Source organism: Lagopus leucura, unplaced genomic scaffold (genome assembly GCF_019238085.1).
Source record: "Lagopus leucura isolate 7727_CA_CO unplaced genomic scaffold, USGS_WTPT01 Super-Scaffold_100157, whole genome shotgun sequence".
Lineage (NCBI taxonomy): Eukaryota > Metazoa > Chordata > Aves > Galliformes > Phasianidae > Lagopus > Lagopus leucura.
In genome coordinates, this window is record NW_024962334.1 from 9,536,386 (window position 1) to 9,553,691 (window position 17,306).

Sequence of the window (17,306 nt, forward strand, 5' to 3'; positions counted from 1 at the left end):
AAAGCACTGCAACTTTTTATCGTCAAGTCAAAGCAACATAAACTTCATTACTGATCAAATGACATAGAAATGCCTTCCTCTTTCCAGAACATGGCTCCAGTCCAGTCCTCTTTCCTCACCCCTTCTCACTCCCTTCCTTTTCAGTGAACATTACATTCAGTCCTTCTCCCACCCCCCTGCCCCCCAAGTCAGGGGTAGTGCAGTGCAGGACAGGGCTAGGACACAGCAGATCATCTGTAACTGTTCTTTATTTTAAACAAACTTATCTCCTCCCTTTTCTTCCTTTAGTTTTCCCTTGCATCCTGCCTTGCACATCTTCAAGCCTCCTCCTGGCTCCAGCTCTTTCTTAAAGATATCTGTGCTTAGGTGGCACTTTCCCCTCTGAAGGGCTGAATTTTGACTGGGTCTAATGCTGACTTGCACAGGGCAGTTCATGGCCACTGCACTCAAACCCAGCTCTGCTATTTTGTGTCCCTCTGTGAAGTTCTCAGAGGTCACAGTTCCTCATTAACAATCCACTTTTGACTCCAGTTACTTACAACACAACTCATTAATACAACAGAACCAAGCAGAGAATACTGCACCATCAGTAGTTCTACTTCCTATAAAGGCAGGGCTTTTCAGCTTATACAGGGTTGATCAACAACTAACAACTAACCAAGGATAACAAGTGTCTTCTTTTAACATAACCAACCCTAGCCTGATACTCAGAGAGCATGCATAACTGCCAGGCTTAAGGTCAGAACTTGCTGCATTCTCATCCTGAAGACCAAGCCAAACTCTGTGAGCAGTCACCAGAAAGGTGTTCTAGCAAAAGCTGCTCAACTCAGAGTAGCACAAAGGCAAAGTATTTACAGCTGGAAGCTTCCTGCAAATAAGTTTCTTCATATCAATTCTTTACATCTGAGATGAGAGCTCCTGTCAAGCACTCAAATAAGAATCTACATTTCCATTTGTCTTGGTTTCCTCTTGCTTCCTGCCAAGAATGTTTCCTTGGGAGTTAAGAACGTCCACAAGTCAGTTGCTGAAGTGCATTTCAAATATGAAAACCTACACTGTTCTGGTTTTGGAGTTCTGCTCCAGAGATTCAAAACCTTCACATTTGTCCAAGCAAGAATTGCCAGGAACCCAGTTTAGCCACACTCTGTAAGGCCTCTGACCACCCTGACTTCCCCACGCCCTCAAAGAACTGCTACGTAAGAACACCACTTTTATCTCATTAACAAGGCTCTTAATTCCCTTTATTTTAAAATTTTATGTACATATGAATGATCTGTATAATGTACACTCAAATATAGAAAGTTTTTATATACTGGATAATGTATAGAACATTTCACAATTACACTAATCTCTTACATAACATGTCAACTTGAAGTTTTTTGCTGAAGCTTTTTCAGTTTGGTAAAGCCAGTTATACATACGAATGTCTGATGCTGTTTGATCTCAGGGAAATAATGTTAATGATTAAGGACACAGTGAACCAGGAGAGGGACAAACCCTTTGGAAGTCATGTTCAGTGGGGAGTGATCGTGTCCGACTGGGAAGAGAAGGGATGCCTTTTTAGTGGGGGTTGGTGAGGTCAAAGTGATTTTAGCCCAATTCCTCTAGACTGTAGCTCAACTCCAGTCATGCTATTTCACAAAATATAAAAACTAGGAAAGTTTGATTCACAGTCTTGTAAACAAATACAAAGGAACAAAATGTGCTTACGTACAACAAGAAAAAATTCTTGTGTACCCATTTCAGCTGATCCACAGAGTGCTTTCTTACGTTGCAGTGTGATAGAGCCACTGACAACTTTTTCCTAAAAAACAGTCATAGAAAAAGGAATAACACTGTCATTAAACACTTGGAAAGGCAGTAATTTCACTTCAACATCTTGGAGGAAAACAGAGTTCCTCATCACTGGCCAGTCTGCCTTTGTGTCTCTTTGATGAGAGATTCTAGTCCTTAGCTGATATCTCCCACTTCGTTGTCTACCGGGGGCGGTATGTTGGGCATTACAGATGACGTCGTCCCTGCAGTAAGATAACCAGCAACTCCAGGGCCTTTTGGAAAGGAAACAGAACACCAGTGGTTAGTTTCAGTTCTGAAAAGTGATAAAACAGCCTAATTTTAGACTCTGTGATCTTTGCAGGTCCCTTCAAACAGAGCCTTTCTATTCTAATTCCCCCTGGTAACACAGATGCATAATCCAAGTCAACCAGACAAGCATTTGAAAGTTTTCTTTTGGATTCTTTGGGCTGTAGGGACACAAGGCGTTAAGGCAGTAGTTCCCTCAGTCATTAGGTGGGGTAGCCTGCATAAAGCATTCTCAGACTCGCTCAGTAGGTAAAAAAAGACAACAAACAACAGCATTATCCATCTCATCTTCCACCACAGAACGGGCAGTAAAGAGGAGGTGGATTTCCTTCACCATGGAGAGAAACCACTGCAGAAGTGAAATGCCTTTGGGCACAAGCTCTACTACTGGGAAAGATTTCCCAGGCACTTGCAGGAAACAGAAGCACAATGTGCTGCTGCCTTACAGCCAGGCAGAACTGCCCTGCACTTCTTTAGGGCAGCTCCTTGTGCCACTGCTTAAAAACTCAGCTTCGCACTGCAGCCATAGCCTCCCACCTCCTTCTCCCCCCCCAAAGCTCACAGTTAACACTTAGTCATAAGGAAACATACAGCAAACAATGAAAACTTGTGCTGCAGCATGAGGTGTTTTAACAGTGATTCTTATCAGATTGACGACTGTAGAAAACTGCCAGCTCTCAATGTGTTTTTCCATCAATAAGTGACCGACCTGCTATCCAGCATACAATGCACATCTTTGACACAGCGAGTCCTGCTTGCTCCTCTGCTCTCTCCATAAATCATCCTCTCTGATTTCTCCTCTATTTCCTCCCTTCATTCCCCACCCTCCCTTCCCACACTACAACAAGGAGCCGGAAGACCAGAGCATGGTTTATCTCAAGACAAAACAGTCCTACACTGCTGCTGCAAAAGCAGGAGAACCGAGCAAGCAGCACCACTGCTAAGGTGATCCCTGCCTTTGGAAAGGGACTCTGCAGCACCTCAGTGGCTCCTGCAGACAGAGCCAGACCCAATCATAAACAGCCCAGTGCAACAGTTCACCAGTGCTCCTGTCCCTCAGGCTTTTCCATTACTTATTATTTTCCATACTTCAGGAGTTCAATTCATCCATAATACCAGCAGGAATCAGCACCTGCAGTTTTTAGTTGCCTACTGCTATGTGCAGAAAGAAGGCAGGTTTGTCAGTGTTTTTGTATCTGGGAACACACGTGTTAATTCCATGGCATGCATCTGTTACTTGGAACGCAGCAAATGCAGCATGCATTTTGCATGATGGTATCTACCTGCTTTAGAGAGCTACACAGAAGTTAGCAAGCTGCCTGGCAGAGCAGATCTAAAGCCCACTTCTCAGGTGAAGGGGACTGCTGCCAGTTAGAAGGGAAGGAGAAGAGACACCTGAGGGAAGAGAAATAAGCAAGGGAAGTTTCAAGGGAAGTGCAAATAGCAAAGCAATTTGAAGCAAAGGCAGAATATAAGGTGAAGCAGGTCAAAAATAAAGCCTGTAGTTTGGTTTCCATCTGTGGTTTGCGTTTGTACAGCGTTTTCATTCTATATTTGCAAGCAGTTAAACATTAAGCAATCTAAATGCAGCACAGTTTAGAGAGCCACACTGCCCCCAGTCTGAAGCCTGACAATTTCTGGTAGAAGCTTCAGCCAGGCTTCACTTCACATTTTTAATGCACAGTATTTAAGAAATACCACAGAATTCAGCACCAACCACATGAAGCGTTCAATTCTTCTTTGTCAAAGTGGCATTAAATAGTAGTGATGCAATATACAGTAAATTTCTGCAAGAATCAGTGAACTCTTGTTCAGAGCTGAAGTATTCTTTTGTGAAATGACATAAGAGTTATTGGCACATAAGTATCTGCTTCTATAATCTCCAATTCCAGATTTTACAAGTTCTTGCTTCATTTTCTCCAAATACATGCCAGTACCTCACAAGAAACTTTTCTGCCTATACACTCATCTGATTTATACCTCCTTATTTCAGTTGTGCTCTTAATCAAAAGTTTAAATCAAGATTCCTGTATTAAATTAAATGAGAAAGTTCCATGCAGCATTGGAAGCCATCACAGTGACCTGTCACCAAAGACTAAGCCCATAGCTGGGAGGCTAAACTGCCATGCCATTACCAGCAAGAAGTTCACACTGTCTGCTTTGTGTATCGAAGAAAGGTGTGAGTGCTCTTCCACACCATCAATGAGACCAGTGGCATCATGGGGCACAGCTCCAGTCCTGATGGTACCAGTAGGGGACTCACCTAGAGCACACCACAGCTATGTTCATGTGTGCTGCAAGCTCCATATGCTGGCATGAGGCCATTCCCACCAAGGAACATGGCTTCAAGCTCGGGCTGCTGGCATTCAAACTGTTCTGAGCTATGACCACAGCCTGTACACTACGCAGCATAATTCACAAGGCAAAATTAATACTATTCACCTACTTGAAGTATCATTGCCTTTCAAAGTCTTAGTTCAGTTTTGAGGAGTTTTATTCTTGATCCCCCAACACCAACTTCAGAAAACAATCTGCTCTAAAACCAAAGTAGACTGATCCTGAGAAGGAGTGAGAAGCTGCCCTCGTCCATTAGATCTGATTAAATCTGTCACTAGTGTAACCTGCAAGACTTGTTGGTGCCCAGACTACATTTCTGATTATTTTAAAAGTAGGTACAGGAAAGGCTATCCAGAGAAATACATTCTCTATCAGAAGAAAATGAACTCACTAAAAATGTTTTTAGAAACTTCAGGTATTTCTACAGCATTCAGGCCGAGCGATGGCACGAGATACTGAGGATAAGCACCACCTCCAGAGTTAAGTCTGACAACTGAGTTAACAGTTCAGTATGATGCAGGACCAAAAATAGGAAGGGATTGTTCACCTGTGAGGTATCCTGCTGTTTGAGTCTCAGAAATGAACAAGTCATGTTTCTGATCTTTGAAGGCACTCCACACAGAAGAACGAGACAGAATTTCATTTACCTGCAGAATTTGAACATATGAGGGCAGTGAGCGACACAACATTCTATGGGAACAAACATATTTCCTAGAACTAGAACTTCCTGAAGTGATCACCAAATACCAATAGGCTGGAATACAGAAATCACAGATTTACAAGGAGACTGCAACAATTTGGTTTTTTTTTTTTTTCCCATTTGAACTGTGTGTATATTTAATAATAAATATTAAATATTTATTTAATAGCCCATAAAGAAAACTCATTTAGTTGCTTGACTTTCTCCCTCATCCCACTATCAGGCAAAAAGAAAAAAAAACAACACTGCAAGCATTTGTTTGCCATGCATCCATAGCATAAGGAGAAAAGGACTTTTGCTATACTATAGCAAGATAAGGACAAGGCTTTCCTGCAAGTAGGCCTTAGCTTTGAAAAGCATTCAACAGGGGCATGAGAAAAGGATTTGAACCAATTTGCATTTACATCCATAACTGCCGCAGTTGTCTGCAGAAGCATTCATCAAGACAACAAGAAAAAAAATCAATTTCTAACAACAGTTCTGAAGACATGTCAGTAAAGCAACAGGCAGTCTGCAGAATACTTCTTGCACTTGGAATTTGTGTTTTTACCCAGTGCTTCTCTCTGTGCATTGAATCGGTGCCTCCTCCACAGGAAACCAAGACTGACAAGCTCTAACAAATCATGATTTTGTAGTTATTCTTAGTAATGTTTTGGGTGGAATGATGCTCATGAAAGCCATAACAATCCTAAACAAGGGATGTTCAGAGTTGGATGTTCCATACACAGAAAACTCAGTTCAATGCTTTTCAGTATGTACCTGTTCTCCATACTGTAGGCTGCGAGACATGGATTTCAGAGCTTTAACAATCTGAGCTTTTGTTGCAGATGGGCTTTCCAGGTTCTCAAGACCAATACCTTCAAGTAGTTTTAGAAGATAAGGGACCAAATCTGCCTTCAAAGCCTGCAAACATCCATAAAAGAGTCACTTTAATATGGACTAGGAAGCTCCCGATGTTCCATATTTTACATTGTTGTATTACTTTTTTTGTGTGAACCAGAAGTAACAACACCTATTACAAAGCATTTATTTAGTCAGTCAGTTTTTCCTGAGCCTCCCAAATACAGATAAGCAACAGCAAAAATACTAACCAACAATCCTGCTGTGCATAGGTGCAGGTTCCATTGAATTACACCTCTGCTTCCATGTTATGCTTTCTCAGCAGACAAAAGAGAACGCTACTGTAATACAAGAAGCTTCAATGCTTGGGCAACACCTTTGACCAGATCTGCATTTTGGATTCCTGACTTTTTTTCCAACATGAAAAGCACATTAATTAGGTGGCTTTCAGAAGGTCTCCCGGACACCGAGTTGAATCACAGAATCATTTGAGTTGGAAGGGATCCTTAGAGGTAATCCAGTCCAACTCCCCTGCAGTGAACAGGGACACCTACAGGTGCATCATCAGGTGCTCAAAACCCCATCCAGCCTGACCTTGAATGTCTCCAGGGATGGGGCATCCACCTCCTCTCTGGGCAACCTGTGCCAGTGCCTCACCACCTTTACTGTCTTCCTTATGTCCAGTCTAAATCTCCTCTCCTTTAGTCTGAAACCGTTTCCCCCTTGTCCTATCACAACAGACTCTGCTAAAGAGTCTGTCCCCTTCTTTCCTACAGTCCCTCTTGAAATACAGGAAGGCCGTGTTCCCATCCATCAGCACTTCCAAGCCTTTTCCAGCAGGGCTGTGCTCCATCCAGTCTGTGGATCCCCCAGCCTGTACTGATGGTGGGGGGTTGCCACAACCCAGGTACAAGTCCTTGCCCTGGAATTCACTGAACTTCCTCTAGTTCTCCTGAGCCCATTCTTTGAGTATGTCTAGGTCTCCCTGGATGACATCCTGTCCTTTGGGCACGTCAACTGCAGCACACAGAATGGTACCTCTGTTCCTATGAGCAGACTTGATAGCCAAATATCACATCTCTACAGAATGAGAACATACTTACTTGGGCTACCAGGTCATTTTGTTCCTTCTGAAACATTCGATTAAGTGCTTCACAGGCCACACCAATTACATCTGGTCTCTTTTTCATTCCATTCATAAGAGGGCTAATGGTCTCAAGTGATGCCATCGCTCGAACACAAAGCTATGAAGAAAGAAATCAGAGCACTTTACTTTATGCCAGATCCAGTCAGCCACCTCTAAAGTTTCCACAAGAAATAACGTTTCCTTTATGCTATCAATTCTCCATCTGATGTTCCCAGCATGCAGTATTTACAGTCAGAATAACACACTTCTATGAAATTGATACAAATACTCCAACTGCACTTTTCTGCCTGAATGCTCAGATGATCCAGTACCTCATTGTCAGACAGTATGTGTATGACCCGAATGGCACTTTTAGGAATGGCATTGTTCTTGTGGTTCATAGCTTGGATTATCTTGTGAAGATGACCGAGGGGAGGGACTTGATCAGCTAGCTGAGGCTGGGCACTGAACAGGCACACAGTTGCTGTGGTAATGGTTTCTAAGGTTTCTCCCTGTAGGAAAAAAACAAAACCAGAAAATATAACTCAGTAAAGCCTTACATATGTAACATTTCTTTACTGTTCCACCTTATAGTATGCACTGCGTTCCCAGTGTTTGTATCATGTGGCTTTGCACTGAGACTTCAAGCAAAAAGTTCAGGAGAATGCAATCAGCTCCAACAGCAAGAGACGTCCACTGAATCTCTGGAGCACAGGTTACATATTAATTACCATTAGGTACCATTTTCACTAACTAGAGAACCTGATGTTTGGCTGCAGCCTATGTATGCACAGCAGCACATGCTAAAACGTCCAGGAGAATCACAACACCGTAATGCCTCTTAAATGCTTCGGAAGTTTCTGCAGTGCACAACAGCACTGACACACACTGCATTTCGCATGCTTCCATAGACTGCCACCATGTGTTCCTAATAAAGATGTCTGTTCTGTTCAGTGTGCAATTTAGTTGTCTCCCTGCAGATACAAGCTAGAAGCTGTCTGAATGCTGTTTAAAAATTCAGTTAGTATAATTAAGCTGCCAGCTTGAAAAATAGTCTTATTTAAACTACCTAACGTTAGCTCTTCTGCATTAAGCTAATTCTTAGGTGGGAACCTTATTTAGGTCATATAATTTACACCATCAGAGTGGGAAATTGGAGTTGCAGAAGGACACTAGAATTGTGAAGGCGTGAAAGTTATTAGGCTGCATCAAACAAGTGCAATTTTGTTTGGTTTGGCCAGTCACTGAATAACAATTCCTTAAGTCTTGTCATTACTCTATCATAAGCCTCTAAGACTTAGAGATACTTCTGTGGCTTCGGGGACTTTAAAATTACTCATACGCAGAAGTCGCTTAAGCATACCTACACATTTCTACATTGAGCAGACAAACAAATCATTCATGGTTCAAAGAAGGTGTAAGAATCAAAGTTAATCAAATACTGAAAGACCAGTAACGCGAGATTACTAGACAAACTCAAAGAGTAGAGTCAGAAAAACAATCTTACATGAGGGTTATTCTTCTCCAGTAGTTCAGTGAACTTTTCCAGCAGCGCAATGAGAAATTCTCTCGGTTTCCGTAAAACCCAGGCCGGCTGGGCAATAAATATCCTTAAGAAGACTCCTCCCACTGAAAGTTCACCATCTGCCTCACCATACACCACGGCAAAGTCTTCTGGAAGCTGTTAAGTCACAAACAACAGGGAGTTATTACTTAGCAACGAGTATTTGCAAAAACAGTAATTGTTCCTGACAGACCTAGCACAATGGAGCAGTTAGGACTGTCTCTGAGATTCAATGTGTTATTACTGTTTCTGAACACTGACTGACTTTTCACCTGGTAGTTTACGACAGCTACCTAATAAGTCACAGGACTTCTTCCAGCAAACTAGTACTCCCCGGGGTCACTGAATTACTTAAGTCTTGAAACGAGCTGAACTGTCAGAGAACTCAGAGTATTACTGGCAAAAATACTGCTAAGTGTCTGATTTCCAAATACAAGCAGAAGTGAAAATTAAATTAGAATAGTCATTGCAGCTTTGAGTTCCTGTTGATGCTCTGAGAAAGAAGAAAGCACATAAACAGAAAGTGACATACATCCATGTATTATCAGCTGGCTTATAGTCTCCCTGAGGAGATCTCAAGCAGAAAAAGTACTTTTACCTTCCAGTTAGTGTCAGGGTTGTCCCTCTGAAGTTTAAAGTGCCTGTAAAAAAAAAAAAGTATGTTTTAAAGAGCAGTAAAAAAAAAAAACAACAAACCACCACCACTCTTCCTTTCCTGCTTGATACCATATCAATCTCCCTCCATCATTTGTAAGGTAGTTCCATTAGTTTTTAAATCCCATTCTCCTCCTCCCAAATCTTGTGGCAGTGCAAGTTTCACTAATATGGATTGCAAAGATTCTACTTCTTACAGACAGAGCTCTGCGATAGTTTCTGTAGTGACTCTGGTAGAGACATGGAATTTGCCATGGAAAAATAACAGATTTCATTTGGAACGAGCTGAGAAGCAGGTGAAAGCTGAACTGTTCCACATATGCAGGGTGGATCAGCAGTCTCTACTCTGCAATTTGTCACATACTAAGAGACTTAAATATATATATAAAATATTAAATTATATTATATTAAATTATATTATATTAAATATATAAGAGACATAAAGCCTACGTTTTCTAGGTTCCAAATCCAGTAATTCATGGCTATGTCAAAACTTAAGCTCCTATTTTGAAATTGTTATTCACTCTCATACATGCAAAGGAGGCTCTGAAAACAGAAACAGAGGCTGGATACAGCGCGACTACTATCTGAGTTTACACATGGTGTGAAATAGTACAATGGAAATACTGAGATTGCTATCAGTTTTGGCCTGTGGGCATTTGGTTTTCCATCTTCCCCTTATTATGGAGCAGAACTCCCCAAATGTCACTCTCTGGTAAGCCTTGAAGTTAGTGTGGGAGTGAAGTATGGCCTCTGTGCAGCATGGTTGTTGTTTATCCTGTGCTTTTTCTCTAGGACCTCTTATGCTCCTTTTTGTCTCTCATTTCTTCTAACATTTGCCATATGAAGGAGGAACATTTTGTTGCCATTCAGTATCACTAAGAGTGTCTCAGCTGAGGACATAGATAAGCAGCAGGTCTTCACATACTCAAGCATCATTTCTCGAACTGTTGTCGATACTTTCTCCCTGGAGTTGTCATTCCAAATTAACTCTGGATTTTCATGAGTTCCCTCAAAGATATGAACAGCAGCTTCGGGGTTGTCTCTCATAGCATCCATGAAGACTCCAGGCAAAAATTTCATCAGCATAATCCTAACCTAGGAAGGATGAACACAACTGACCTTTAGTAAAACGTAAGGTCTGAAACAAATCAATACTTACTGACAGAACAAGTTGAGAACTCAGGAAGTGTGGCTACAGAACAGAACAGCGCTGTGACTTCAAACAGTGCTAGCTAATGTAAGGTTTGAAGTCTAGGTATCTAATGTAGTCATTACAAATGGAAACCAAACTGCTTATTAACAGAAGTGTTTTATTCACTGTAACTAACAGCCCATTTAGAAATTAAAAGTTAACTGTTTTTTGAGAAAAATAGCTTGCTCTTCACATGAATGTTTAAAGTCGCAGAAGAAATGGTTTCATTCAGTCTTTAGAGAGGTTGGCACTGTCAAGATAAGAGTTCTAACTAGAGCCATTACAATCCTTACCTTTGGACCCACCAGCTTATCTGCAGTCATTTTGGCAAAGAGCTCTGCTGTTTGGGCTCGGACCTGTGGATGAGTTGAGTTGCAGAACATATCTAGCAAGTAGATTAAAGCACCTGTACAAAGAAATAAGAGAGCATTCGAGCTTTCTTCTAGTCACAGGTAGCATAAATTTACTGATTTGACCACTGTTATTTTGAGTCACGTTTCAGAGAAATGGGATTTTGATTTACTACTGTACCTTTTGCCATGGCCTCTTTAATTATTTTGGTGCTAGATGTCAACGCATACAAGGTTTCAAGGACAAGCTGCCGACCTGCCAAGAAAAGAAGTATTATTAAGCTACACAGCAAAGTTCTTTACTAATCAAAGAACTCGTGAGGAATATCAATCACACATTCTCATACAGCAACTTAATTGAATGTTTACTACCTAAATTCCCTAAAACAGTCAATTAAATTACATGCAATTCAAATACAATTTGAATATCTGAAATTCAGATGCTTCAGCTCACACATTCAAGGCAATAACCAGGTTACTCAGAATGGTTTCAATAATCATCCCTGCTGTAACAGCATTTTAACATTGCAGTTAACAGTAAGCACAGTCAGCTCCATTCAAACTAGTTTTAGAATTGGAGCACTTTGCCCTGCAAGACTCCAAGAATTATACAGTACATACTTGAAGGTAAGGAATGCAGGAGTGCCAGTAAGTTCGCAAGAACCATCGCTTCAGCAATGTTGTTCACACATTCTTGGTTACTTGTTACTATGTTCACTACCTGTAAAAGTGAAAAAGCAAGGCTTGATTACATTCCAGCTTTTCGGACATCATTAAGAAAATGCAGTGCATGGTGAAGCAACTTATTAGCCAATATACAGCCTTTAATCCTGACACCAGATTGACTTATGTCAGATGAGAACGGGACAAGGACACAAGCTGTAACTTGTTCCTCAAAGGAGCTGCCTGACAGCTTGGACCCCAGGCCTTGACATGTTTTAGATGCTACTCTTCACAGCTACATCATCAGGCTGACACATGCTGATTGGCTGTTGACTTTTTGTTGCTCTTTTGTTTGTTCATTTTTACCTCCAGAGCCAACTGCTGCACCTGGCCAGCTCCATGAACACGCAGAAGGGAGAATATCAACTTAAAGTGGCCTATACATTCACATTCAGAACCTGGAAGAGATCAAAAATAATTCACTTCACATTTGCCCAGACATTCACTGAAGGCCATCCTAAGCCCACATTTGACTTGCAAAGAGATGGTAAAGAATAGATGCTTATGTATAGTCAAGTAATTACAGTAGTTCCTACAAGAGGGCAACTACTGCAGAGTTGAATCTAGCCTCCACAAAGTCTCGGGTCAACAGTATTTCAAAAGAGTAGGATACTTCCTCTAAGGCAAGAGACTGCACCTGTTTTTGGATTGCCTAGTTCTATGCATTTTTACAGACAAACAAGGAAGTTCACTTATTTGAAGTATCGCTGGTTCACCAGTACTTCTTGTCCTCACATACACTTGTCTGATTTGTGCAGCTCACCTTCTTGCTGCCTGCATCAGTAACAGCTACCTTCACAATTACAGCTGCAACATACAGGTTATTCTCAGACTGGGTTCCGTATCACTAGAAGCCATAAGTGTAACTCTGGTTGCTGTTAGAACCAAAAACATCTCCAATCATAGTGTCTCAGACTTTTCCAGTCTGAGTTCCTTTGACATGTACTCATAGATATTTGCTGACCACTCTCAAGAGTATTCTCTCTTCCTGCTTAGTAAGACACTGGCATATTTATTGCTATGCAGTACTCAGGTCCAGGGGGCTCTTTTTTGCTTGTTTGATGCAAGGAAGTTCTTCAAAGGATTACAAAATGTTACTTAAGCCCTCCTGGCAACATCAGTCCAGAGTTACAGTTAAAAGCTAATGTTTTAGAGAAGACAGATAAGGCTCAAATTTTGCAGAAAACGAATACATATACTGATAGTGTTCTCCAGAAAAAAAAACCCACCACAAAACCAAGCCTGTATATAAGCCTATCAAGAATACTAAGGTCTGCTAGCCAGCAAAGCTTTCTTTCAGCTAAAAGGAAGCTAAGACTAGAGTTCTGTATTTTAAGTTTGTCTTTAAGAAAGCCCACCAGCAAAGTGTTTGGTTTTTTCAAGCCTACCTGGGTTGTGTTTTATCACATTTCTCAGAGCCTCCAGAGCCATTTCAACTCTCCGTAACCGATCTCCATGTTGATTGGACTCTACTTTCCCAGTCTGTGTTATTGCCATTAATGTATGAAGGTATTGTGCTTGTGAACCTATGTAATCCAGAAGGCTTGCAGCAAATGCTTTAGGAAGCTTTGAAGAGATGAGAACATTTTCAGTTTTGTGATGCAATAGTATTCATACGACAGAAACATGTAGCCAATCACTTACCCACCTTTAACAACTCTTCCCAAACAAGAAGCATTTTTCCACTATTGTGGCTGTAGCATTTGACCCATGGTAATCCTAATAACATATTAACACACCCTTAGAAAGCTACTTCAGTTGCTTAACATGTATAGCTTTTCCTAAGTACAGACAGGAAGCAAAGCCAGGTGGCAGAATCACCACCTCCTGCTATTGATCTGAGAGTCTGCAGTACAAGCTTGTGGAAGAAAGGTATTAAACCATCCCTAGCAGCACATCTTTACATCTTTATGACAAACTCATTCTTGTCAGTTTATTCTGCTCCAATAGAAACATCCCAGAACACGCTCACTCTGTTGGACATAACTTCCTTAAAATCATTTTTTCCATTCATTTGTACCAACAGATAAATAAAGTAACATTCCAATAACAGTTTGGGGTTTAACGAAAAGATTCCAGTCAGATCTCACCTCTAGTTGGAAGGTAGGAACCTCATTGTAGACTCTAACAAAAATTTCTCCCACAATAAGCTCTTTCGCATGGTCACTGAAGACAAAATCAGATCCATAGCTCTTGTCACATTCACCCTTTAAACAAAGAGACAAGCAGGTCAAGCTCAGAAAGAAAACAACCAAAGAAAGCATAAAGCAATAACCTGGGCAATGGAATAGATAACACTTAAAACAGATATCCACCAAAGTTTTCTGCTCACCTATACCACTGTATTATAAGCAGATGTACCAAAACATGACATAATTTTAAATCCCATTACCATTCATCTTTAATTTATTTATCCATTTTCAAAATATGGAACATCTTACTCTCTTAATCATGCTTTCTTGTTGAGATTCCAAGAACTCAAGTAATTCAGCTCTTGTCCCGTTGTTCCAGATCAAGTAGGGATTCTCTGTGTTACTGTTAAGCATCTTCAGGGTCTAAGAGACAAGGAATATACAAGATTTACTACGTCTACTCTGCATAACCAAAGCTAAGTTTTAATCTTCATGTTTATGATATAAGTACATTTAATGTGGGTTTCATAAGCAGGTTTAAAGTGTCAGGCTTTCCAAATACCAGGAAAACAAGTTAGTTATTTGGTACAGGACAGTCTGTATTGTAATTTCTCTTTATTCTTCCTCAAGCTGCACTTCAGATTCTCCTGGTTTTGACAGTGGGTAGCAACTAACTGCAGCATCACATATGTTACTTCCTCAGCACTTTCATTGAGAAGTTCAGTCCCTGACATTGTAGTTCTTAAACTACCAATGCTTAACTCAGCTTCTTTCCTTCCATGTTTGTCTTGCAGATCTTATTCTACAGGCTGTTGATTCTGACCATTGAGCCTGAGGCCAAAATAGGTTTTTGTTGTTGTTGTTATTACTCCAGATGCAGAGAAAAATTACATTGCTGTTCTCTGTACCACGTTGGTGTAAGAGAGCTCCTGTGCTTTAAGAATGTTACAAGTGACTAATTACTTCTTCCCTAACTCCCCAGAGAAAGTTTTGGCCAACAGGTACTTACCTCAGTGGCACTGACCACAGCAAGTTTCCTTGCAATATAGGGTGTCAGCATTCCAGCCAAGCTTTTTCTGATTGCTGGGTTTTCAGGTGTAGCTTGTTCTTCTGAGAGATACCCTCCAAGTCGACTCAAGGCTAGCAGACTGAGTTTAGCAAGGCTATTTGCTACCTCCTGAGAAATATAAAAGCAGTTTTAAGACAAGAACTAGCTGGAAAAGTACCACAATAACTAGAAAGATTCATCCAAGACTGTCACACCAAGGTAAACAAAACTCATGTTCTCTACTTATCAGCATCACTGATGATGCACCGACACCTAATACTGTTATTGGCTCAATAGATGTAGTTATACATGAGTAGAAAAAACTGGGTCACAGAAATGAGCCAAAAGCTACAGAAACTGTTACACTAGATGGCTAATGTTCAGCAAACAGTTCCTGCTAGCAGCTGTCAAACAACAGTGTACACCTTTTCCAACAGTGCTACTAGAGTTATTAAATAAAATACTGTTCAAAACTCATCCCATTCAGCAGCTGAGGAAGAAGTACCCAACTAGTTAAAGAAAATGAAGTGTGAGCCACTTATGTTGCCAAAGGCCAAAGTAACAATGCAGCTCTGAAGTGGTACGTTAGATATGTTCATGGATATGTTCATGGAATCCCTAGCTGACACTCCAGAGAAGTTGTTTTTCCTTCTCCTAGCACAAATTTACCTTTTTACTGTTAACCATACATAAAAATCCTCCGCTGTGTGAAGTCTACTAGAAATCATTGTTCTTTAGTTTTAATGGTTGTCCTTGCAATTCGCTGATGCTAAAAAATATTTGAGTACACTTATTTTATTAGTAAAAGATGGCAAACAACTACCCACAGTGTCTGAAATCCTGCACCTTTTTAACATTACCTGGTGATTAGAATCTTCACTTTTCTGAATACCGCTCTCCTCTAGTGTGTAGTCATAGTTGAAGAGGTAACCCAGCAGGTACCACAGAACTCCCGCTTGGAACAAGTGCGTTTGTAGCCAATAATCTAAAGCAAAGGAGCTAACACACTCTACTCCCAAAGAAGCTACACGTGGTATGTTCTGAAAGGAAAAAAATTCACTTAAGCACTTGTAACAAACAAAAGCCAACTGGCTGCCTTACCAAAGAGTCAAAATTTGTTAATCAGCACTTAGATGGAGATGACGAAACGCGTGCAGTTGAAGTCCAATGTTCGGTAGCCAACAAATATACCTGATTAGTCAACATCCTTCAAGGAAGAGTCTTTGAATAGTTGTTTCTTAAGACTAGAAATGAGTGTGGATGAGCTAAGGGAATAACAATTGAAGGTAGCATAGATTCCCAGGCAAGTGGTTTTTGGCAATACATGTGCTGTGCAGGGACTAAAGAACCTGTAATCAAATACTATGTAGTGTCATTCAAGCTTTCACATTTTCACTTACTATGAGAAGTTGGAGATGAGCTTGCTGTTCTCAGTTCAATATAAACTCTGCATTTATAACAAGATTCACGTTCTAAGAGCTAATTAGCAAAAAATTTCTTGAAGGTTGTTCCCAGAAATTAAGCTGATTTAAGAGTGTTTATACAAGACAGCACATCAGTTAACAGTCAAAAGCATGTGAAACCTTGACAGTAAACTTAAAATACAGTCATTAAAACTGATACAAATAGAAAAATAAAGAACAAGGCACTAGAGTTCAGTATCCCATAAAAATAAACTGGGATCTTACATACGTCTTTTCTACTGTGCTCCTTTTTGCCTTAAAATGAGAAGACTGCCCTAAACAATGAATAGCTATGTATTCATTTAGGAAAAGGACAAGAGCTCTTACCTTGCCATAATACAGTAACCTACAGAGGTCCTTAATGATGTTAGGCATTTCTGTAATTTTCTCTCTGCATTCCTCAAACTGAGCTGCCACACTGTAACATTTACTAATATATCCACACACCTATAAAAAGAAATACTTCACTGGCACCAATTGAAAGGCAAATGTATGTTTACAAATTCATCTTTTTTAAAATATATACATACACAGTTTCTCAGAAGACTGATATAAATTAAAGTTGCTACAACTTACCTGTACAGACATATCATCTGGCTTACTAGAATGAGTCAAGACTGCCACACAACGATTAAATGCTTCTTGCAGTACCTGTGAGGATTGGATGATATGTAAAAGTTCAGTCACAACAAAAACTGACAAAGGTTGGCAGAAATAAAACAGGTTTGGTAAGCCCATATATACTGGCTGAATGGAATTCCTGTTTGACAAAGCAGTCTGTTGCTCACTCGTGCTTCCTAGGAAAAAATTCCTTCCAAGTGCTGGCACTAGCATTTGGGGCTTGACAAGAGTGGACAGCATTCATACGTGAGCAGATATTCGCAAAAAAACATTTCTGCTTACGTGGCTTCTTCATGTTTATCATTGTTTCACTTACAGAATACAGAAGCCCTCAATAGAATCCAATAAATAAGTAGATAAACGTCGCGTGTAGTTTTCTTATCCACAGTTGAGCAAACACGTCTAAGCCTGGAAAAGAGTGTACTCTGCAAGAGATTTCTCTTACTATGTCCAGAAAAGAAAATATGTACA

The 17,306-nt window shown here is 40.5% G+C and overlaps 1 protein-coding gene across 2 annotated transcripts in view; it reads right to left on the reverse strand.

The window, feature by feature from the left end:
* Positions 1-1,214: 1,214 nt before the first annotated feature.
* DNAJC13 (DnaJ heat shock protein family (Hsp40) member C13) overlaps positions 1,215-17,306 on the reverse strand; it is a 51,887-nt gene continuing 35,795 nt past the window's right edge. For both annotated transcript variants that reach the window (XM_042888309.1, XM_042888308.1), the window contains 19 exons: positions 16,791-16,865; positions 16,542-16,661; positions 15,612-15,791; positions 14,713-14,880; positions 14,013-14,126; positions 13,662-13,778; positions 12,960-13,137; positions 11,878-11,969; positions 11,470-11,569; positions 11,030-11,104; positions 10,792-10,904; positions 10,232-10,401; positions 9,248-9,290; positions 8,593-8,766; positions 7,418-7,597; positions 7,063-7,203; positions 5,879-6,022; positions 4,967-5,066; positions 1,215-2,048 (listed from right to left, as the gene is read on the reverse strand). In XM_042888309.1, coding sequence (XP_042744243.1) covers positions 1,951-2,048; positions 4,967-5,066; positions 5,879-6,022; positions 7,063-7,203; positions 7,418-7,597; positions 8,593-8,766; positions 9,248-9,290; positions 10,232-10,401; positions 10,792-10,904; positions 11,030-11,104; positions 11,470-11,569; positions 11,878-11,969; positions 12,960-13,137; positions 13,662-13,778; positions 14,013-14,126; positions 14,713-14,880; positions 15,612-15,791; positions 16,542-16,661; positions 16,791-16,865 — 2,382 coding nt within the window. In that variant the 3' untranslated portion in view covers positions 1,215-1,950. The remainder of the gene's footprint in view (positions 2,049-4,966; positions 5,067-5,878; positions 6,023-7,062; positions 7,204-7,417; positions 7,598-8,592; positions 8,767-9,247; positions 9,291-10,231; positions 10,402-10,791; positions 10,905-11,029; positions 11,105-11,469; positions 11,570-11,877; positions 11,970-12,959; positions 13,138-13,661; positions 13,779-14,012; positions 14,127-14,712; positions 14,881-15,611; positions 15,792-16,541; positions 16,662-16,790; positions 16,866-17,306) is intronic.